The sequence below is a fragment of the Podarcis gaigeae genome, assembly GCF_964106915.1.
Source record: "Podarcis gaigeae genome assembly, chromosome: 12".
NCBI lineage: Eukaryota > Metazoa > Chordata > Lepidosauria > Squamata > Lacertidae > Podarcis > Podarcis gaigeae.
This window is the reverse complement of record NC_139688.1, coordinates 810,703-833,871: the sequence shown is the minus strand read 5'-3', so window position 1 is coordinate 833,871 and position 23,169 is coordinate 810,703. Positions and strand designations below refer to the sequence as shown.

Here is a 23,169-nt window from a genome sequence, read left to right as displayed (position 1 = left end):
GGCAGGCTTTGGAGCAGAGGCTGGACGGCCACCTGCCGGGGGCGCTTGAGCCGAGATGCCCCCTGGCTTGGGCAGGAACGGGCACTTCAACTCAGCGCTGCAGGAAGGTGTTGAACCTGTCCTGAATCGTCCGTCCTTCCACCTCATGCAGAGATGTAAGCCAGGAGCCAAATGGCTCCTTAAACCAGGCTGACAGGCGCCAAAACGGAACGCCTAGTTGCCATTTGGGGGCCAAAATAGAGCTCCAAAGTCGCATTTTTCAATAGGACTTGTTGGTTCTGACTGTGCAGATAAAAGAGAACGGATAGGATTCTGCATCTCCAGATGGTGGAGACATCTGGCACCATCCTGGCAACCGGGCATCTTCACTTGGCCACAAGTGGCAAATAGCCAGGCGCAAAGTACCGTATTTTTCGCTCTATAAGACGCACCAGACCATAAGACGCTAGCTGGCTGTCTTGGCTTCCTCTTTAGCCTCTCCTGGGCAAGGGGAGCCTTCATCCCGCTGCCGGGGAGAGGCTGTGCGTGGCTAAGGCTCCCCCAAGAGCCGCACTCCCTTTAAAGAGCGCACGGAGCGTGTGTGTGGCTCTTGGGGGCTTTTGCCCGAGGAGGGAGAAGGGCTGCCCTTCTCCCTCTTTGGAGAAAAGCCCCGAAGAACTGCACACATGCTCCACGCGGCTCTTTAAGGGGAGCGCTGAGCAGAGCCTCCCGCCTGCATTCGCTCCATAAGACGCACACACATTTCCCCTTCCTTATCAGGAGGCAAAAAGTGCATCTTATAAAGCGAAAAATACAATATGCCTGGTGAATCTTGGACGCTGCCCTCGGGGTCCTTTCTGTGATTCCTAGTTCTCCTGTGCTCCAAGGGGATCCCTTCCAACAATTCTGTGATATTCCCTATCCCTGATTAAGTTTGCTTTTGTTTTTGCTATTTATTTTGCCTTTTTGTTTTTAAGGCTTTTTCAATTAATTTGTTTTTGTGACTGTGTGGAACCCAGTTCAGCTACTGATTGACTGTGTGACTGCGGAAATGGATAAAAGCCCCCCATCCAAACAATGACTATCATCAGTGCAGGTAAGAAAAATGTTTACTGTATTTTTCCATGTATAAGATGCCCCCTATTTTGGGGGACTCACACTTAAGAAAATGCACTATGCACTATCCATGTATAAGATGACCCCTTATTTTAAACTTCAAAAATTTAGGAAAAAATATAGTCTTATACACAAAAAAATACGGTAATTTTAATTTTTATCATCTACAATACAGTGGTACCTCTGGTTGTGAACGGGATCCATTCCGGAGCCCCTTCGCAACTTGAGCAGAACGCAACCTGCGTCTGTGCCGCTTATGCGCATGACGTCATTTTGAGCGTCTGCGCATGCGTGAGCGGCAAAACCCAGAAGTAACCCATTCCGTTACTTCTGGGTCGCTGTGGAAAGCAACCTGAAAACGCTCAGCCTGAAGCAAACGCAACGTGAGGTAGGACTGTACTGTCTTATTTATTCTATAGCACAGTACATTGATTAATAATTATTGCTTTCATTTTATGGACCAGTGGTCTCGTTAGATAGTAAAATTCATGTTAAATTGCTGTTTTCAGGCTTTGTTTTTAAAAGTCTAGAAAGGATTGATTCGTTATGCATGACTTTCTATGGGAAAGCGCGCCTTGGTTTTGGAACACCTTGGTTTTGGAACGGACTTCCAGAACGGATTAAGTTTGAGAACCAAGGTGCCACTCTAAATAAATACTCGGGGGTCCCTTCCAGGCTATGATTCCATGATTCTCTGCCCCCCAGCTCCCCCTGCCCCCCCCGAGACTCTCCCCCTCTGCCCCTCCCTTACCCACAAGCACCACGGTGGCCTCTGCGTTGTCTGGGATCTTCTCCAGCAGCTTCAGCTCGTGCTTCGACTTGGACCTGGTGATGGGGCCGGGGAGCGTGGGGGACGCTACTTCGCGCTGCAGAGACCCCCGGGTGGGGGGCGGGGAGAGTGAGAAGCAAGGCGGGGAGACTCAGCCGGCTGCCGTGCATCCTTGGTGCACGTGCGCCCCCCCAGCCACCCCACCCCAGCAGGGATTCCCGCATTGCATTGCAGGGGGCCGAGCCAGATGGCCTCTGGGGGTCCCTTCCCCGCTCCCTCTCACCTCCTTCTCGATGTCCACCCGGGTCTCGTGCTCCCCGGCATGGCCCCCGATGAGAGGGTCGGTCACGGTGGGCTCGGCCCCCTCGCCGACGTGGTTGGCGCTGTGGTGGTGGCCCAGCAGGGAGCCCAGGGAGCCGGCCGAGATGTTGCGCGGGAAGGAGAACTCCTTCTCGTCCGAGGGGTGGCTGCAAGGAAGGCCAGCACGTCAGGAAAGGGGCTCCATCCGGGGGGCACTGTGGGGGCTTGCAAGGACACCCCCCCTTGCTGCAGACACCCACCAAGCCAAGGGAATCCTCCCTGGGATTATAGTATGACCCTTATTTCCTCCACGGAGGCCAGGGTGCAATACTCCCCCCCCCCATTTTTATCTTTGCAGCAACAACAACAACATCGGAAAACAGCCCTGTTTAGGGAAGCTTTTAATGTTTAATAGGTTATTGTATTTTAGTGTTCTGTTGGAAACCACCCAGAGTGGGTTTCCCCAGCCAAATGGGCGGGGTATAAATAATAAATTTTTATTATTATATAAAATTCATTTATACCCCACTCATCTGGCTGGGTTGCCCAAAACACTCGGGGGGGGGGGGGCTTCCAAGACATAAAAAATAATAAAACTTCAAACATTAATAGTAATATAAAATATGTGTGTGTGTGTGTGTGTGTGTGTGTGTGTATATATATATATATAATATAAAAGACACAATAACTTTAAAATAAACAGCTTATATCAAACAAAGCAACAGTCAAGAATCCATCAGGATCTAATAGTAAACAGTAAAATTAAACATCAGCAAATAATAATAATAATTAAACAACAGGCTGAGGGAGACTGACTTCCAGGGTCACCCACTGAGTTTCATGGCCGAGATGCCCCCTGCCATGGGCAGGAACGGGCACTTCAACTCAGCGCTGCAGGAAGGTGTTGAACCTGTCCTGAATCGTCCGTCCTTCCACCTCATGCAGAGATGTAAGCCAGGAGCCAAATGGCTCCTTAAACCAGGCTGACAGGCGCCAAAACGGAACGCCTAGTTGCCATTTGGGGGCCAAAATACAGCTCCAAAGTTGTATATTTCAATAGGACTTGTTGGTTCTGACTGTGCAGATAAAAGAGAATGGATAGGATTCTGCATCTCCAGATGGTGGAGACATCTGGCACCATCCTGGCAACCGGGCATCTTCACTTGGCCACAAGTGGCAAATCGCCAGGCGCAAAGTACCGTATTTTTCGCTCTATAAGACGCACCAGACCATAAGACGCTAGCTGGCTGTCTTGGCTTCCTCTTTAGCCTCTCCTGGGCAAGGGGAGCCTTCATCCCGCTGCCGGGGAGAGGCTGTGCGTGGCTAAGGCTCCCCCAAGAGCCGCACTCCCTTTAAAGAGCGCACGGAGCGTGTGTGCGGCTCTTGGGGGCTTTTGCCCGAGGAGAAAAGCCCTGAAGAACTGCTCACACGCTCCACGCAGCATTTTAAAGGGAGCGCTGAGCAGAGCAGGGCCATGTGTCAGAATTTGAACCTGGGTCCCTGCCAGATCCTGGCCTGACACTCAAACCTTGGGTCCCTGGGTGCTGTTGGTCTACAACTCCCATCGTTCCTGACCGACGGTTCTGCTAGAGAGGGACGATGGGAGCGCAGCACCCAGGGACCCAAGGCGGAGAGAGAGAGGCTGCTCTAACCACTCCGCCACGCTGTCTCTGTGGTGCCGGAGCCAGAAACTGCCCCCACCCCCTGCTTGCCTCACCTGTGCTTGAGGAGCAGTGCCCGCAGCACGTTGGCGCGGTCCTCCGCTCGGATCTGGTCCGAAATGATCATCTGCTCCACGACTTGGTGTGCCACCCCTGGCAGGGTCTTCTGGTCCAGGTCAAGGAGGACGGCCCCTGCGGGGGGGGGGAGAGCAAGGGGGCACTAGCCGGGGGGCAAGGGTCTCTCCCATAGACCCCCCCGAAAAGTTCCTCACTGAGCCCCATTTGCACCCAGCCCCTCCTGCTGCAGTGAGTTCCACAGCTCCCCAGGGTGCCAAAAGAACCAGACCTGGCCTCCCCTGTTAGCTTAGCTAGTTGAAGGGGGGGGGCAGAAAATGCCAGGGTTGCAGGTTCGATGCCCATATGGGCCACCTGCATATTCCCCCTGCCTTCTCATCGGAGGGCATTGGATTCTGGAGCTGTGATTCTGGCATCGCAGGGGGTCAGACTAGATGTCCCTCGGGGACCCCTTCCAACTTGACATTTCTACAAGTTACAAGGAAGGAGATTCTGGCTCAAGTCTGATGACAGTGGAGCAGCCTCTCCTTGCTGGGAGGCCTTTAAGAAGAGCTGGGATGGGATCCCTCAGGGATTCCTGCCTTGCCGGAGGTCGGTCTGGATGACCTTCAGGGGTCCCTTCTGACTCTACAAATGAGCCTCCCCTCTCCCGGTGCCCCTCTGCCCTGCCCACCGTGAGCCAGGGTCCTGCGCAGCTCCAAGAGGCTCCGGAAGGAGAGCGAGGCCACGTGGGGCTTCCCCCAGCGATCCGTCTCCTCTTCCACGTCCTCCTCAAACTTGATCCATCGGGCCGTCTCCTTCCACTGCATCTCCTGGTTCTTGTCCACAATCAGCTCGTTCAGCTCAACAAAGACCTGGGTCGGGCGGGTTGGGTGAGAGCGTGGGAAGAGTGGCTTGCCAAATCATTGGAGTATTACAATATGTCCCAAACAATGGGAGAAATCGGAAGGATCTCAAAAGTGAAGATAGACAAGGTCTGGAAGGCGTTTAAAGGAGATTTGCAAAATCACATTGAAAAACCAGAACTCCTATTAGAGTTCCGTTATAAATACTGAAACGCCAAACAATATGGATAACAACCGAAAAAGAAGCAGAATGGTTTAATAGTGTGTGAAAGAAAGTAATAGAAATGGAAAGAAATTGCAATTGAGTAGATTGGAAGCACAGGGATGGTGGTGGGAAAAGGAAGCATGTGTGGGTTTGTAAGAATATTTTTAAGGATTGTATGAAATTTATGTTTGTCTGTATATCCGTAATATGTATGTATAAATGTTGAATTATCTCAATAATATATATATATATATATATATATAAAAGGAAGAGTGTTGGTTGGATCAGGCCCAAGGAGACCCACGGAACCCAGGCTCCTGTCCTTGCAAGGACTGATTGGACGCAGGATTTGAACACGAGACCAGCCCTCTCCCCCTCCTGTGCTTTCCAGAAACCGGGGTTCAGAAATACTTGCGGCCTCTGATTCTGACTAACAGCCCTGATCAGAACTTGGGGGGCAGGAGAATTTGGGGTGATGGCTAAGGTGCTTCCTCTTCCTGCAAGGGGGTGTTCTTGAGCCCCCCAGGCTCAGAAACACCATGGCCCCCCTACCCTTAGGGAATTTCCACAATCCAGGCCTGGATTTGTGGGGAGCAAGTGCCCCCCAGGAACCCATGCCAATGAGTCAAAGAGGCAGGTGGAAGAGGAATCTCAGCCAGACCCCCAACTTAGGGGTCTCTGATAGCCCTGCAACATCTGGGGCCGGCATCCAGTTTGCCCCAGTGGTCCCTCAGCCCGCCGGCTGCGCCCCCTCCTTCCCACAGCCTCTTGCCAGGGGGCGGCGAGGAAGGCCCCTGCCAGGGGCGCAGGCAAGGAGAGGGCGCAAAATCTGCTAAAAATATTTCCACAGATATTTTTGATGGAAGTCAAAAAAATTGAATAAGATGTAAAAATATGTTTAATCACTGTTGAAAATGGTATGTTAAAAAACTAATAAAAATTTATATATATATATATATATAATATTTCCACAAATATGTCTATAAAAAGATTAATTATTGCCGCATAAGAAAAGGCCTTAAATGGAGGGTTTTTGCATGATATGTGGGTTTTCCCTGTGCCACATTCCCTAGGGGGCGCAATCTGGACGGTTCCCCCAGGGGCGCCAGATCACCCAGCTAGGGCTCTGCCCCTTGCCCCCCCCATCAGGCAACAAATCGCCCCCTGCCCCCCGCTCACCTCGTGGGGCTGCCGGTCCTGCTTCCTCTGCCGGGCGCTGGGCTCCTTGCGGTCCTTGCCAATGTGGACCACCTGGCCTTTGGCGCTCTTCCGTACCAGGTGGCGCCGCACCCCAGGAACATCCTCGAACCTGTGGCCTGCGGGGTGGAAGGACAGAAGGCCCTGAGTGGGGGGTGCAGAGAAAGGCCCTGATCCATTGGAAGACACAAGATTTACCCACCCGGGAAGAATGGCAGATGAAGTTGATGGACTATATGGAACTGGCGGAAATGACTGGCAGAATCCGAGACCAGGGAGAAGAGTCGGTGGAAGAAGATTGGAAGAAATTTAAAGATTATCTACAGAAATACTGTAAAATTAATGAATGTTAGAAAAATGTTGGAATGAAGTTACATGGTTTTAGCAGAAATGCTATAAAGAATTAAGTACAATAGATTGTAAATGGATTAAAGGGAAAAATAAGGTTAGAATGTGTTAAGATAAATTATAGGACAGAAAATTGAGGAAGATGGAAAGGATTTGCTGAAACAATCAATTTAAGTGGAATACAAAAAAGGAGGTGCGAGGAAGTCGCTGAAACAAGTAAATGAAAGATAATAATATTGAAAGTATTTTTAATTGTTTTTGTCTTGTTTTGTTATGTATATGAAGTGTTTTTGTTTCTGTATTGTATTGTTATGTTTAATTCTTTTTCTTTTCTTTTTGTAATTCTTAAATTCTTAATAAATATTATTTTATTTTTTAAAAAAGAGAAAGGCCCTGATCCGTCCTCCTTGCGGCTCCCCTACACCCAACCGTCTTCCTGCCAGTCTCTTTGGGTGCCACCTGAGAAAGGTGAAGTACCTGAGCCCCAGGCGCTGGCACGCCATTGGTCAGAAAGATCCTGGGGTCCCTCCCTCCAAAGACAGGGGAGGAAGACCCCCAGGGATCCAGGCCAGGCTTTCTATTTTTGCTGCCTACTTGCAAGTAAACCAGAACAATGACAGCCGAGTGAGCAGGCCAGGATGAACCCAGGGCTCAGAATATTCTGTGTTCTGCCCTCTTTCCCTCTTCTGTGCAAAAAAGTTTCCCGATTTGACCTCCAGAGACCGCCTGGCAACACCGCAGGGCTGTTGTGTTGCAGCTGGGTCATTTTTCAGTTTGGAAAAAATCCACTCCTGAACTAGATGCCCCTTGGGGGTCCCTTCCCTTCTAGGATTCGAAGGGGCAGGATTAAAGGAAGGAACATCCAGTGAGCGCAAAAGCCCACCTCCATGCCACGGATGGCGAAAGGATAGCCCAGGCTTCCTCAACCTCGGCCCTCCAAATGTTTCTGGCCTACAACTCCCATGATGCCTAGCGAGCAGGACCAGCAGTCAGGGATGATGGGAACTGTAGTCTCAAAACACCTGGAGGGCCGAGGTTGAGGGTGCCTGGGATATACCATATAGTTCTGTAGCCATAATTCTGTTTAATGGTTACTTTGTTATTGCTGTTACCCTCTGTTTTTAAAAATGTTTCTTAATGTATTCTCTTCCCCTCTTTCTGTTTTCTATTCATTCCTTTTCCTTCTCCCTTGTTTACTTTTATTTACTATAATCACAAGGAGCTCTTTGCCCTTGGAGAGAGAGGTATTCCCAGCAAAGGCAAGCTGCCCAGAAGAAAAATTATTATTATTATTATTATTATTATTATTATTATTATTATTATTATTATTATTGCTTCCCAGGAAGGCTACTCTCTGCAGCCCACAAAGGACTGGGATGCAACAAACGTCTCTGGCTCAGAAGTGCCTCTGACAGACTACCGTATTTTTCGCTCCATAAGACTCACCTGACCATAAGAGGCACCTAGTTTTTAGAGGAAAACAAGAAAAAATATTCTGAACCAAACAGTGGATGTATGATTTTTGTGGTTCATGCTGTGGCCACAGACATGTGATCTGATGGTGAATTTGGAGTGACCCAATGCAAAAATCCTGAGGATCTATGGGCTTTTACCTCCCCCTCCCAGGCAGCCTCCTTTATCCCTAGAGTCCCTTATCTCTCTCCCAATCCCACTGATCAGCTGCTTCCTTTCAACACTCCCTTCCCTCTTGTTTGCCTTGGTGTCTTTTTCTTAGCAGTTTTTTGCTCCTCCTTTTCTTCTAATTTCTCTCCTCATTGATTTAGTCTTCCTGTTTCCGATCAGCGGCTTCGTTTCAACACCCCCTTCCCTCTTTCTAAAAAAAAAAAGCACAATCTGCTTTTCTCCCCTGGGCAATTCGGCTCCAGGGACCACACATTCGCTCCATAAGATGCACAGACATTTCCCCTTACTTTTTAGGAAGAAAAAAGTGTTTCTTATGGAGCAAAAAATACGGCAACTCACAAAGCCCTTTATACTCTGCTGCACATCCCCCCTGCCAGGTAGGCCACTGCCATAATAATAATACTAATACTTTATATACTGCCCTTTATCAAAAGGTCCCATTAAGAACACATTTTACAGAGCATCAATAATAAATAATAACCACAAAAAATAATCCTAATAGCAGCTTTAATGGGCCAAAGATGGTTTCATGGCTTTGCCTAAGGAAGAGTTCATGCCAGGCAGCCAGAGGGCATCCCAGCTGGTGGATTCACACCCGGGACTCCTCCTCCTCTGTGCTCCCCCCCCCGCGCCCCCCGCCACTCACTCTTCATGAAGTCCAGGTCGGCGGAGGCCAGGGTCTGGGCCTCGGACTCATCTGTTGGCACCTTGGGGTAGCGGGTCTGCTCGATGCCCGTCATGCTGCCAATGCGCCGGCGCTCGTTGAGGTTGTAGCTGCGGTGCCCGGGCTGGGACTTGGACAGCGCCCTCCCAGGGGAGCCCGCCTCGGCCATGCTGGGCGCCTCCGTGCCTGCGGGTTCCTCGGCATCTGAGCTGTGAGAGAGGCAGACTCACAGGCGGGCACCGCGCCCGCCTCAGGCGCCAAGGAGGCAGCTCAGCGGGGCTGGCATAAAGTGAGGGGAACCTCCTTTCCCTTAACAACTGGGCACTGGTTTCCCCGCAAAATCGCCTTGCCCCAGACCTGCCCGCTTGGCTGCTTCGATCGGCGCAACTGGCACTCTTACAGGTGCCGCGCAATGGCCAATCTTGCAGGGTGGCAGCACCTATAACCTTTGGAACTCCCTGCCTAGGGATCTCAAGGTGCCTTCTCTGCTTTCTTTTTGGCGCCCGCTAAGAACATTCTTGCTCAGACAGGCCTGCCCAGACGCTCAAAAACCGGCAACGAGTTTTAATTCTGTTTCTAGTTGGTTTCGACTTTTAGGAAGCCTTCCGGCTGGTCAGTCTTCTCTTTGGAAAACGGCTCTGGGGGTTTTTTAACGTGCGAATCCAAAGACTGACCACACTTGCAACCGATGAACGGACTTCCTTGGTTTGGACAAATATATTGATACCTGAAACGAGTTTATACGGAATCGAGGGGGTTATTAGTGACCATATATAGATTAGGATGATAATATCACTGCTCTATAGAATAATCTATAGAAAGGAAAGGGACTTAATTATTACACGGTACGTTCTGCATTGTTTTCTGTCTTCTCCTCTGTCTTTCTTTTTCCACACTCTTTTCTTTTCTCTCTCTCTCAATTTTTCTTTTATACATGAAAACCTTTCAATAAATTATCGATTAAACAAGCAGCACATGATTTAATGGAACAAATAGCCTGATTTCAGATGCCCGTGGGGAGAGACCCCCCCCAATCACGCAGGGAGCCATAGCCAGAGCCCACCTTCCTTCAGGGACCCCCCAGGAGGGAGGAGGTGCCCCAAACCCTCTCCCACCCCCTCACTCCCCCCCCCAGCTGAAATCTGCTGCTCAGGGCAGACCCCCTCCTTCCTCTGGACCCCCTCCCTTCAGGCCCCCGCCCCGCACTCACCTGCCTGCTTTGGCCCCCTTGGGAGCTGGGGAGACCCCAGAGTCCGTTGAGGAGCTATGGGGCAACGTGGGGCTGGCTGCCCCCTCCGCCGGCCGGTCTACTCCATCGTCCTCTTGCAAGAAGAACTGAGGGGAGAGAAGCGGGGGGTCAGGGGCTGGGGCCGGGGGCTCCCCTCCCCTCCTCGGCCTTCTGGGGCCAGGAAATTGTATTTTAATCTTGTTTTTTAAGTTGCATTTCAATCAATTGTTTTATATCTGGTGTTAGCCACCCTGATCCCGGTCTTGGCTGGGGAGGGAAGGGGATAAATTATTATTATTATTATTATTATTATTATTATTATTATTATTATTATCATTATTATCGCCATCAAAGGGGGTTGGGCTAGATGACCCTTGGGTCCCTTCTGACATGACAGTTCTACACACCTACAAACGCCTTTGCCGCTTCCACCACCATCCCGAGCTCCGGGGGGGGGGGGGAATGGCTGTTGTCGTAGCTCAGAGGTTCAATCCCCAGCCTGGCCTGGGACTGTGGAATTGCTGAGTCGGGAGGGAACCCCAAAGGTCATCCAGTCCAACCCCCGGCAATGCAGGAATCTCAGCTGAAGCCTCCATGGCAGAGGGCCGTCCCAGCTCCGCTTAGAAGCCTCCCAGCAAGGAGAGGCTGCTCCACTGGCATCAGAGTTGAGCCGGAATCTCCTTCCTTGTAGAAATGTCGAGTTGGAAGGGGATCCCGGGGGCCATCTAGTCTGACCCCCTGCGATGCTGGAATTGCAGCTCCAGAATCCCTGACTGGTGGGCATCCAATCGTAGAGTCAGAAGGGACCCCTGAGGGTCATCCAGACCAACCCGCTGCAATTCTGGGATCGCAGACTGGTGGAAACAGCCTCCCTGCCTGAACTGCTGCCGGTCAGTGCTGTCCCTCTGAGCACGTCATCCTGCTCCCCCCGACCTACCTGCACCCCCTCTGGTGAGCCGTGCAGATGCATCAGGTCCTCGGGGGCCTGCTCCGTCTCGGTGTCGCAGGTGTCCTCGTCGGCCTCCTCCTCTCCCTCCTCGGCCTCCTCTTCCTCCTCCTCCTCGATGGTGGGGGTCTCCCCGGGGACGGAGGGGCGCTGCGGCTGTGGCTGCTTCTCCTTCTTCTTCTTCTTGGCCTTCCTGGAGACGCCCTTCTTCCTCCGGGGGTCCGAGGGAAGGTGGCTGGACAGAGGGTGGTGGATGTGGTGGGACGACTGGCGGTGGTCTGTGGGGAGAAGCGGGAAGCGGCGTTGGGGGGTGATTTGGGGAGGAGGGGGCCTCCAGGGCCACCAGGAAACCGGCCCAGAATCACAGATGCTATTTAACACCAGTGAAGTCAGCAAAAATGTATCATAAATGCTGGAAATGTCAGGAAAAAGAAGGAACCTTTCACCACATGTGGTGGACGTGCCCCAAAGTAAAAGACTTCTGGGAAAGGATTTATAATGAACTGAAAAAAGTGTTGAAAAACACATTTATTAAGAAACCAGAAGCCTATTTACTTGGTATAGTGGGGGGGGCAACCCCCCCCGCAAAATGATGTTACTTTTTTTCTGTATGCCACAATAGGTGCGAGAATATTGCTAGCGAAGAATTGGAAGAAATGAAATTTACCAACTATCGAACAATGGCAGATGAAGTTGACGGATTATATGGAACATGCCAAACTGACCGGGAGACTCCAGGACCAGAGAGAAGAGATGGTGGAAGAAGATTGGAAGAAGTTTAAGGAATATTTGGGGGGGAAAGTTAATATTTAAATCTTAGAATAGCTTTGGAAATGAATATAGGCTGTAGGGTTAGAAGTAGAAGATAGTGTATTTTAAAATAGTATTCTTTGTAAGTGATAAAAAAGTAAGCGTGATAAAAAAATGGTTTAAAATTATGATATATGTAAACTGTAAAGATGAGGTAAAATGAAAATCAGATAGAGGGGACTTGGGGAAGCTCACCTAACAATGTTTAGGAAAAAATAAGGATAAGGCAAGAATTTGTTTGTATTGTTTTTCTGTTTATGTTGTTTAGTTGTGTTATAAAATGAATAAAAAAAATTTTGGGGAGGAAAAACAGAAGGTGGAAGAAGCAAGAAGGGGGTTATCTGTCCTGGATCTGGTCCTCACCAACAGGAAGGAACCGATTGTCCAAGTAGAAGAACTGGGAAACTGGGTTTATGATATGTGGTGGTCTTGTAATAAGGTCCAAGCTTACAGGGAAATGATATATAATGAATTGAAAAGGATGTTCAAAATAACTTTTATAAAAACAAACCAACCCAAAAGCTTTTCTTGTAGGAATTATAGGGACAGAACTACCTAAATTGTATAGAAATTTATTTATGTATGCAACTAAAGCAGCAAACATTGCTTGCCCCCAAAACGGAAAGAAGCAGAAATCCCAGCAAAGGAAGAATGGATGCAAAAACTTAGGGAATATACCAGAATGGTGAAATGTACCGGAAGAATAAGAAATCAAGATAATTTTTTTATAAAAGAATGGAGATGGTTTATTGAATATTGACAGATAAATTGTAAACAAATAAAAACATTAGCAGGATTAGTGTAATAACCTGCAGTTTTATACGAGTATATATTTACAGCAGATAATTAAATGAGCAAGTTAAATGAACTTGGATTTGCAGAAGATATTAAGAAATAAATTTAAGGAGCCGCAGAAAAAGGGGGAAGGAAGTCAAATTTTGGAATGTCGAATTGATTGCAAAACTAATGAAATGTATAAATCTGAAAAGTCTAAATAAAAAACTAAGAAAGAAAGAAAGAAAAAGAAAGAAAGAAATTGAGGAAGAAGTGATCCTGTACAAAGAGAAAGCTGCCAAGCCCCGTTGCCTGGTGCTGATAATGTGAAGGTTGCAGGTTTGACCCCCATGTGGGGCAGCTGCAGATTCCTGCCTTCCGGGGGTCAGACTAGATGACCCACAAGGTCTCTGCCAACCCTACAATTCTAGGATTCTAATAAAAGGAAGTGAATCCAGGCACAGCCTTGGTCATGAGAGGGTCTTCAAGACCCCCCCCCCACCAGCTGCCATCATTGGACTAGATGGCCCCAGGAGGGCCCTTCTGAGTCTAGGAAGTCTTCCCTCGGCCACCATGATTCCCGGGACAAGCGCTGCAGGCCTAGGAGGAGGGCAAAGGGGACCTCCCCCCATATCCAGAGATAGACTTCCTCAGGACATGGGGGCTCCACTCAGCCGCCACTCACAGACCCACCTGAATGTGCCGGACACCTGCTGGGCATCTAGAAGGTGCCAGGCTCACTTTCCAGCTGGGGCCGGAGCTCTGGTGCCTTTATGGTCCGGTTTTTAAATGTATATAATATCGTTTTAATTCTATCAATCTGTTAATGATTGATTCCACCCCCAGCAATGTTTTTAGCTGTCCTTATTTTTATTTTTAAGCTGCCTTGAATCCTTGCCAGGGGAGGAGGCAGGGAATAATAATAATAATAATAATAATAATAATAATAATAATAATAACTCTGCATTCTCGACCCACCCCATTTCCCTCCCCCCCTCCCAGGCTCCTCTCCCCCCACCCTCCCAACACAGCCTGCCTTCTGCCCCCCAGCAGACCCCCCCTGGCCTGGATGCAGGATCCCTCCTTGCTCCCCCCCCAAATAAAACTCACACTCAAAGTCCTCCTCGCTGTAGCTCCGCCCAGCCTCCTCCACGTTGCGCGGGTGCGAATCCTGCAGGATCTCCTCAAAGCGCTCCACCCGCAGGGCTCTGCTCAGGTCCTTCTCTTCCTCCTCCTCGGCCGCCTTCTGCCCCCCAAAGTTGGGCGACGTGGGGCTGGGCCCATCCTGCTCCGGCTGCGGAAGAAGCCCAGAGGCTGAGAGGGGAAGGAGAGAGACCCCCCTGCGCCCTGCGCCCCCTCCCACCTGCACAAGCTCCACCTGCTGAGCCTGACTGCTCTTCTCCGGGGTCAGCGGCTCTGCCTTGGGTGGGGTCAGACTAGATGACCGTTGGGGGTCCCTCTACAAGGTGGGAGAGGAGCTTTGCAGGAGAAACCTCTGGGACTCTGTGCTTCTCTCTCCTCCATTCCATCTTTCTGGAAGTCGGTTAGCTGCCTGCCTGCCTGCCTGCCTGCCAGGGGCTCTTCAGTTGCCATTCCTGCCTGGCAGGGGGTGGTTTGGATGCCCACTGGGGGTCCCTCCCTTCTCTACAATGCCAGGCGCAGCCTCCTCCTCCCTCACAGGCTCCCCAAACCCCACAGGATTAACCGGCTGTGCGACTACTGCATGTGAAAACAGGGAGTTTAAAAGGGGGGGCGCAACTCAGTAACTCCCCCCTCCCAAGAGACATTCTGCTTGCCAGGATGGGGCTCCAGAGCAGCGCCAGCCTGTGCCAGGGAAGAGGCTGCTGGAGGGACGTGCGAGGGAGGGGGACAGGCAGGTGGAGAAGCCCCCCCTCCCCCCAAGTTCCTGCCCATCCCGCCAGGGGCCCTGGAGGGGGGGTCCCCCTCTCCCTACCTGCGCCATGCCAAGCTGTGCCCCCCCCCTGCGGCTGCCCCTCCGCTCTCCCTCCTGCCCGTCTCTCTGCGCCTCCTTCTCCGCCGACCTGGCGCTTTATGATGCTGAGCTCCTCCCGGGCCGGGAAGGTCACTTCGCCCGCAGAGAGGAGGCGGCAGGCGGATCCGTCCCCTCGTGCCACTCCAAATATTGACGGGGAGAGGCCCCCCCTTGCGCCGGCAGACACCCGAGCAGATTAGCCGGCAGGAGGGGGGGGAGGAGGAGAAGGAGGAGGTTCCCCCCCCCAGGACTCAAGGTGACAGCTGCATGGAGGCTCCCAGGGAGAGGGGGGGCAATGCTTCCTGGCACCCCCAAAGTGCTTCACGGGGAGGGGCTGGCTGCCCTCCCCCTCCCCGGAGCCCCCAAGGCTGGGCGGGTAAGAGGATCTCCTCCGAGGGAGAATTTTTGCATTGCTAATGGCCAGGGATGCTCCAGGTGCGAATCCTGCATTGCAGGGGTTGGACTGGATGCCCCTCGGGGTCCCTCTAAATCCCCATTTCTCAAGAGGGGGTCACAGAAATGCCCCTAGCTTGCCCAAACGGGAGGGCAGGAATATCCTGGGACAGGCCCCCCCAGCCCATCCCTGCCACTCATAGGGGCCCCTGGCAACCCCCCCAAGAAGCCCAGCAGGGCTTAGGGTCCCCCTCTGGAGGGCTCCAAAGAGGAGCAACCCCCCAGGCCACCATGTAAGTCCTGGAACATGTAGCAATAATGGTGCGTGCCTCTGAGCATGTACAGAGTGCTTTCTGTCTCCGCAGCACAGGCAACAGCCCCCGCCCCCATGGAGCCAAGGGCAAGAGGTACCCTGGGCTGGGGGGCCCTAGAGATTTGAGCCATGACCCCCAGCACACGCTCAGGGGAGATTTGGGAGAGATTCACTTTGGTGTCCCATCTAAACCCGTTTCGTTGTAAAACATCTCCGGGTGGTTTACGAGAAACGTTAAAGTTGTCCGTAAAAAGTTTAAAAGGGCTGTAAAGCACTAAAACTAACAGTGGAAACGAATGAAATGAACTCTGAGCGAAAGGGCTGCCAAGCGGGCACCAATCAGAGAAGGCGCTTGGCTGGCGTCAAGTGGCAGGGAGTTCCACAGAGAACGTGCTGCTGAATTAGTCCTCCCCGCTTCTCCCTTTCCCCCCACCTCCCTCTCCCCCACCTCCCACCCCTCTCCAAGTCACCCAGGAGGGGGTCTCTCCTCTTCCTGCCCCCCACCCAGCAAGTAGTGCTTGGCACCCAAGACAGGGGAACTCCTGGCCTCTGGTGAAAGTCTGCCCCCACCACACGCCCTCACTTGAGTGGGGGGGGGGGGAACCTCCCAGCTCCCTTCTCCTTTGCTGAAATGCCCCCCAGGCAGGAATTGCCCCATGGGAGATGAGAGCTGGTGTTCCCACCCTGTGGGCGTCAGGAGAAAGCTGCACCCAGAGACCCCCCTGCCGCCCCCTCCCCTCCATTCCCCCCCCCCTGGCACCCAGGCCTCCCCAGGCGACCAGGTGGCATCCTTCAGCCTGGCAGCGTCTGGGGGGTTGGCCTTACCTGTGGGCAGAGCAAGAAGTCCATGGCAGCCCAGGGTGTGTGTGTGTGTGTTTGGGGGGAGGAAGGGGGGGTCCCAGCAGCACCCAGCCCTGCCGCCTCCTCCCAGACGCTCCTTCCTGGGTCACGGGACTCGCCCAGTTGGGGGGGACGGACCGGGGAGAAGACAGCCATGCAAAGGGTTAATCATTAACCCCACAGGAGTTCAGAGCAGGCGGTTCCCAGTGGGGCAGGAGGTGGGCTGGCGGCTGGGTCCCCCCAGGGCCATAGGAGCCAGCTCCTGGGATCAGCCCCTTTGGCCCCCCCATAAAATATTCGAGGGGCCCGGGATCCCCAAAGTCGACAGGCATTGCCATTTCAAGGGGGTGTGGATGATGCCCCACCTGCTGCCCTCCACCCTGCCGCTGCCAGGAAGTGGGGCTGATGTGAGGGGAGGGGGCCAAACCAGGCCAGCAGCAGCGGGTGGGTGGGAGGGAGGAGAAAGCTCCCCCCCCCGCTGCAATCCCCCCACCCAATTAAAGGGCTGGAGCGCTTTGCACATGCTCTGGAGCTACATCCTGGGAACTCAGTTCTGGGGGTGCTGCAGAAGGTCAGCCGCAGGAAGGGGGTCAGCAGGTTCTCCCCCCCCCAGCCTGCTCTGGACCTCTGCACCAGCCCCACCTTGACCAAGGGGGCGAGGACACATATCCCAGCATGCACTGCTCTCCCCATCTCCCGGGAGGCTGTGGGTCCGCCTGGGATTCCTGGCCTGGGATTCCTGACCGTTCCTGCAAGGTCCCAGCAGGCAGCAGTTTCACAGGGCTTCCTGAAAAGGCTTTTGGGAGCTGGAAGGGGGGGGGCAGGGGCAGCTGGCGCACTGCAAAGCAGGGGCTGCCCCACGGCTCCTTCCCTCCCCGGCAGGCCTCATCCTGCACGTCTGAGGGTTACACGGCAGGCAGAAATTCAACTGTAGAGCTCTTCCCATGCCCTCCAGGCTGCTGCGATTTTGCCTGCCGGAGCCCAGCTTCACCCTGTGCTCTGTTCTGAGCTCTGCCCCACACAGGACTGGAGGGGCTGAGCCAGGTGCCCCATGGGCTGGGGAAAGAGGTAGGCAGCACATGGCACAGTGCCCGCTTGCGCCCGCTCTCCTGGCACCGCTTCCCAATGGAGCAAACCGGGCTCACCTTTCCGGAGCATCTCAGGCGTCGGAAGCCCCCTGCCCGGCCCCCGCCCAGCCCCCCCCCGTGGCCCCTGTGAGGTCCGGAGAGGCTCACCTGAGGGCCGGCCTCTGCTACTCACCCCCTCAACGGCCCCGGAGACCATGCGGTGGAGGTCAGAGGAGACCTGCGGGCGACTCATGGCGGGCTGCGGGCAAAGGCCCCTCTAGCCTTTCTCTTTCTCCCTGGCACTCAGAGGGCAGAGTGAGGGCACCATAACCTGCAGAGAGAGAGAAAAAAGGCCAATTATCACGGAATCAGGGACCCCCCAAGGTCATCTAGCCCAACCCCCAGCAAGGCGGGAATCTTTTGCCCAAGGTGGGGATGAATCCGTGACTCCGACCCAGATGAGGGGCCTTCTGCCCGCCTGGCTGCCCACAGGGCAAATGGCACCTCTGGGGGCTTGGAAGATGCCCCCCTGGCAAGAACCATCCACAGAATGCAGAGGGAGGGACTTTTGGCAACGCAGATGCAGATGCCCCCTTTCCCCTCCAGAGGGGGTCCCTGATCGGCGCCCCTGCCAGGCAGGCTCCGGCAGCGCCAGCGGGGCAGGAAAGAGCTCCTTCCGGTGCCCAGCGGGCAAAGTTGGGATCCCATGTCTCATGAAATAAAGAACGAGGAAATCGGAGGAGGAATTGGGCAGCGGGAGGGAGGGAGGTGGGGGGGGGGAGAGGATTGGAAGCAGAGCTTGGCTGGCTCCCTGCCAGGGATGCTGCGGGTGCGATTCCTGCATTGCAGGGGAGGGGTGGGGCTGGATGACCCTTGGGGGTCCCTGCCGAGGAGGCGGCACCTGAGCAGGGAGGCCAGAGGGAGAGGCGGGGGCACCCCTGGAAGAGGACCAGGGAGGCTTTGGGGCCGAGAGGAAAGTGTGGGCCCCCCCTCGCTCTCCGCACTGGAATTCGTGGACAAAACTGAATGTCGGAGGATTCCCAAGGGATCAAAGGCAGGACTTATTCTTGTGGGGCAGGGATGCCCCACGGATGGATTTTCCTGGAAATGACCTGGGTTTGGGCAGCAGAACGGCGTCCGAGCGGTTTTTTTGCCAAATCAGTAAAATGTCCAGGAACACCCAGACATATAGCAAGGGTGGTAAATTACAACAACCCCCCAAACTTGATATTTTTGGGGAGATGTTAAAGGGGGACAAAAAAAACTACAACAAAAAACCCCAGCTCTGGACAAATTTTCACTTTTGGGAATCTGGGAACCCTATTGTAGGGCAGAGCTAGACTGTGGAACTCCCTGCCACAAGAGGCAGGCTTGGCCACCATGAAAAGAGGACTGAGCAAATCCGTGGAGGAGGAGAGGGCGATGGCTGGGCTCTCCCTCCCCAGCCAGAGGCAGCCAGGAAACCAAGGGAGGAGTTCGAATCCTGCTTGTGGCTTTCCCCTGGATGAGATGGCTTCCTCCCTTTGCCTTCCTCCAGCAGCCAGGCTCTGTTGACGTCAGAACCTTCAGGCCCAGAGGCAGTCTATCTGGACTCTGCGGTGCAACGCTGCACCCGATGGGCCTGATCCTGCAGCTTTCTCCTTATGCTCTGCTTCCTGGGTTCAGCAAGGGAATCCCTGTTCACCAAGGGCTTGTTAGGAGCCCACGTGGAAAGAGACCCCTGGGAATTTCCCGTCCCCCCACAAACACCCCCATCCTGCTCAGGACCCCCTCCTTCTGCAGCCCCCATCTCAGGGTGGGGGTGTCTCCCGCCATCGCTTCCCAAGCTGCACATCTACGAATAGTTCCACCTTCAACCTCGCTGCCTCGCAGGGGTTGGTCTGGATGACCCCTGGAGGCCCCTTCCTGCAAAGGCCAGCAGCCTCTTCCTCTGGGAAAGCGTTCTTCCTCCTCGCAGCTGCTGCAATGTCCTGACCCCGGGAAGATTCCTGCATCTCAACAACGAGGAGGAGGAGGAGTGCGGTCTTCCCGCTGGGCTGGGCGGGTGAGGCAGAGGCCACGCTTGTCTTGGCCTGGGGCTCTCCCGCGGCAGCGGCTGCCAAGAGCAACGCCAGGCACAGAGGGGGATCGGGTCCCCCCAGGCAGCCTGTACGGCTGGTCTGATCCGGCCCAGGCTCAGCTCCCCCCGCTGCCTGCTTTCTTGACATGAATCGCACTCGTGACTCAAGAGAGCTCTGGGGTCCCTGTGCCCCGGAGCAGGGAGGGTGGCAGGGGGTCTCGGGGCATCTGGGTGGAGTGGGGGGAGGGCACTGGGAGACAGGCACTGGGAGCCTTCAAAGGGGAATGTGGCGTTGGGGGGACCCCAGGCGGTCATCTAGCCCAGCCCCCACAATGCAGGAGTCGCCCCTGATGGAGGAGAGTCATATCATGAAAGAATTGAAGGCTTGGGACCCCAAGAGGTCATCCAGACCAACCCCATCCCCTGAAATGCAGCAATCACAGCAAAAGTGTGACAAAATCCCACCTCTGCTTAAAAACCTCCAGGAGAGGGGGGTAAAGTGGCCTCTGTGAACGTGCAGAGGGCCTTTCGCTCAGGCTGCTGGGTGCAGCGTCCTTTCTGGAAGCCAGACAGTTTTTGCCTCCACCCCCCGAGGGCCTGTCCAGACCCCCCACCTCTGACGATTGAGCCCCCCTTTGCTGGGCTCCCTCTCTTTGCTCACCTCTGTCGCTCCCCCAGTGACCAGCTGCCCCTGCCTCCAGCTGCCAAGTGACGGACAGCAGCTTCCCGCGGCCTCTTATGGCTCCCCCTGCGCCTCGTGACGCCAGCTGAGCGGTGACTGTCCCTCACAAGGGACGCTCACTCAGCCTGCTGTCACCCACAGGGCCAAACTCTGGCTCGCCCTGCAGGGAGGGGGACACACACACATTCCAGGCAGGACCCACAGGGGCACCAGGTTCTCTCAGCACCTCACAAACCATCCAGCCCCCATGCCAGGTCTGGCAATTCCTGCCCTGCTGGGATTCCTGCCTCACTGGGGTTGGGCTGGATGACCCTCGGGGTCCCTTCCGAGTCTACAAGGCTATGGTCCTGGTTCCAGATCCCACCTCCCAGCTGGCAGGCCCCACGGCATTGTGGGCTTCTCTGCCTGCCTCCTTTGTGAGGCTCCCTGGCTGGTGGGGCAGGAATGGCACTCAAGGCCCAGGCAGCCCCCTTCCCCAAATAAGGTAAAGGGACCCCTGACCATTAGGTCCAGTCGTGGCCGACTACGGGGTGGCGGCACTCATCTTGCTTTATTGGCCGAGGGAGCCGGCGTACAGCTTCCGGGTCATGTGGCCAGCAGGACTAAGCCGCTTCTGGCGAACCAGAGCAGCGCACGGAAATGCCGTTTACCTTCCCGCCGGAGGGGCACCTATTTATCTACTTGCACTTTGAGGTGCTTTTGAACTGCTAGGTTGGCAGGAGCTGGGACCGAGCAACGGGAGCTCACCCAGTCATGGGGATTCGAACCGCCGACCTTCTGATCGGCAAGTCCTAGGCTCTGTGGTTTAACCCACAGGCCTTAATCTCTGCTTGTCAGAGAACAGAGCAGAGCAAGCGGCGGCAGGCGACTCGAGCAAGCGAGCCCTTTCAGATTCCAAGGATGCCCAAGCTGCCCCCCAAGCCCACTCCAATGCAGGGGTGCGAAAAAGAGCCCCCTCCCCACTCTCTCAGCCACGACATCTTTTTGCTGAGACAGCATCCCTTGCTTGGCAGTGGGCTGGACTAGAGGGCCTTTGGGGGTCCCTTCCAACTCTCGGATGCTATGGCTCTGCCTGGATCCTGCCAGCCTGAGGGGCCAGTGACTCCTGTCCCAAGGCTTTCACAGCCTGCCCCAACCCCCCCCTTGCACAAGATAGGCAGGTTGGGGGGCAGAAGAGGAGGAGGGTTCCACAGCACCCTCTGCTGGAGGAGCGCAGGAATGCCGGCCCCAAACCAAGCACAGAGGAGCCCCTTTTTCTCTTGAAGGGGGCAGGGGGGACCCTGCAACCGCCCCCCCCCAGAATAGGGCTGGAATCCAACTCCCATCAGCCCCGAGGGCCAAAGGAAGAAGCCCCTCCAGACATGATGATTGGCAGCTGGAGGACCATGAACAGAATCTAGATTTAATCTTTCTGGGCAGGGAAACACTTTCCTAAACTGCATCCGTGTTCATTTGCTAGGGACATAGAAGTGGGGCAGGCGTGGGGGGGGGGAGAGAGGAAGCTCCCCCCAGGCCAGGCCAGAGGTCAGTGCCAGGACCCCTTGACCCCGGTTCAAGTGCAGAGGCCGAAAGCCCCACATGGAGACCCCAGGGATGGAAAGGGGGCTTTCTTCAGAAGAGGGTCAGCCTGCCCCATCTCTGGGGCAGGGGCTCAAAAGACTAGTGTGCCCCCCACAGAATAACCCCCCCAGCCCATGCACCCGCCCCTCTGAATAAGCAGATTCCTTTCCTTAATCCGGCAGCCCATGTGTGTAGCAGGAGGGGAGGATTAAGGGCCGGTAAACAAATTTCAGATTGTTCTGGGGAAAGCCGAGCTGAGAAGAGGGGGCCAGACTGGTTCTCACGGGTGGGAGAGTCCGGCGGCCACACACTCCTTCCCCAGCCCAGCAGGAAGGATGGGAGTCACGGGATTGCAGAGTGGGACCCCTGAGGGTCATCCAGCCCACCCCTGCAACGCAGGGATCTCGGCTCAAGCATCTGGGACAGAAGGCCAGCCAAGCTCTGCTGAAAAACCTCCACAGACTCCCAAGGAAATCGGTTCCCCTGCGGAGCAGCTCTTCTTCCCTGACATCCGGCCGGAATTTCCTTTCTTGCAACTTGAATCCATTGCTTTGCAGAATCTGCATCTCCTTCCTTGCTCTCTGCCTGCATCCATCAGGGCTAAGCCTCTGGGACGCACCCCTGAGGGCTGAGGTTGCCCCACAGAGGATAACACAGTCCCTCTGGGCACGTGCAAAGTGCCTTTTCCACACCCGTTGGGGGTGTTGGAAGAGGACCGCCCTGCCTCCCCAAGAGGGAATGTTTGCAGGAAGTGGGGAGGGGGACAGGGAAACATTGTCACAAAGGTGGCCGTCTGCCAGAGGGTTGGACTAGATGTCCTTCAGGGTCCCTTCCAACTCTACAGTTCTAGGTTTCTGCACCTGGGGAAAGCTCTGTCCTCAGACAGTCGATCTCCCAGCATGCAGGGGGGTGCAGCCGTCGCAGACCCCTCACTGCCTCCCTTTAATCTAAGCACTAATGCACACGGCGGGGGGGGGGGAGGAAGGGCACTCTGCACATGCTCCAAACCGCTCTGCCCCCATTGCAACCCAGTCCTGCTCCTGCAGCCCCCCATTGGGCCTGCCCCACCCAGGAACTGGCACCTCTCTGGCCCCCTCCAGGACCCCCGCCCAGGGGCCCCAACGCCTACCCTCCCTGCCTACCTTGGGGTGCCAAGGCGGTGGAGGCCGGCAGCCTCTGAGCGGCACCTGCGAGGCTTCTCTCTCCCGGCTCCTCTCTGCCACGCTGCCAATCTCCTGCCTTGGCACCCAGGCGCTCGCCTCCTCCTGAGCCACTCCCCCCTGCGCCACCCAAATATTTCACGGGGCTTTAAGCGGCGGACAAAAGGCCCTTGTGGCAGAGGGAGACGCTGGGCGGATCAGATCCCGGCCAGGCTGGGCCAAAGACCCCACGGCGGCCGACACCCCCCCCCCGCACCGCTCAGCGTTTAATTACAGACTGGCGCACCTCCTGAAGTCACATTCCAGGGGCGAGCCCCAACTGGCCCGCCTGATCCTGCTAAGGCGATTATGGGGGGGCAGGGGGGGCTGTCAAAGTCGCGGCCGAGAGGCAGCCTTTCGCCCTGGTTCTCCGGAGGACAGACTGTGCCCCAGTCTCCTGACCCCGGGAGAGGGGGCTGCAGCCAGCAGGCAGAATTACAGGACTGCAGCATTGAAAGGGACCCCAAAGGGTCATCCAGACCAACCCGCTGCAATGCAGGAA

General features: G+C 54.7%; 2 protein-coding genes across 9 annotated transcripts in view; both read right to left on the bottom strand.

Annotated features, from left to right (window-relative positions):
- LOC310827696 (uncharacterized protein) overlaps positions 1 to 23,169 on the bottom strand; it is a 751,453-nt gene that overhangs the window by 538,649 nt on the left and 189,635 nt on the right. The window lies entirely within an intron of this gene.
- SLC4A2 (solute carrier family 4 member 2) overlaps positions 1 to 23,169 on the bottom strand; it is a 64,341-nt gene that overhangs the window by 10,800 nt on the left and 30,372 nt on the right. For 3 of the 7 annotated variants that reach the window (XM_083703952.1, XM_083703951.1, XM_083703953.1), the window contains exons 2-11: positions 17,361 to 17,498; positions 13,672 to 13,855; positions 10,969 to 11,255; positions 10,014 to 10,138; positions 8,786 to 9,012; positions 6,130 to 6,266; positions 4,574 to 4,754; positions 3,882 to 4,017; positions 2,148 to 2,331; positions 1,847 to 1,961 (exon numbers count right to left, since the gene is read on the bottom strand). In XM_083703952.1, the coding sequence (XP_083560078.1) occupies positions 1,847 to 1,961; positions 2,148 to 2,331; positions 3,882 to 4,017; positions 4,574 to 4,754; positions 6,130 to 6,266; positions 8,786 to 9,012; positions 10,014 to 10,138; positions 10,969 to 11,255; positions 13,672 to 13,855; positions 17,361 to 17,420 (1,636 nt within the window). In that variant the 5' untranslated portion in view covers positions 17,421 to 17,498. Of the gene's footprint in view, positions 1 to 1,846; positions 1,962 to 2,147; positions 2,332 to 3,881; positions 4,018 to 4,573; positions 4,755 to 6,129; positions 6,267 to 8,785; positions 9,013 to 10,013; positions 10,139 to 10,968; positions 11,256 to 13,671; positions 13,856 to 16,085; positions 16,210 to 17,335; positions 17,499 to 22,610; positions 22,724 to 23,169 lie in introns of those variants that run through there. The other 4 variants (XM_083703954.1, XM_083703956.1, XM_083703955.1 and 1 more) reach the window with 4 other exon arrangements.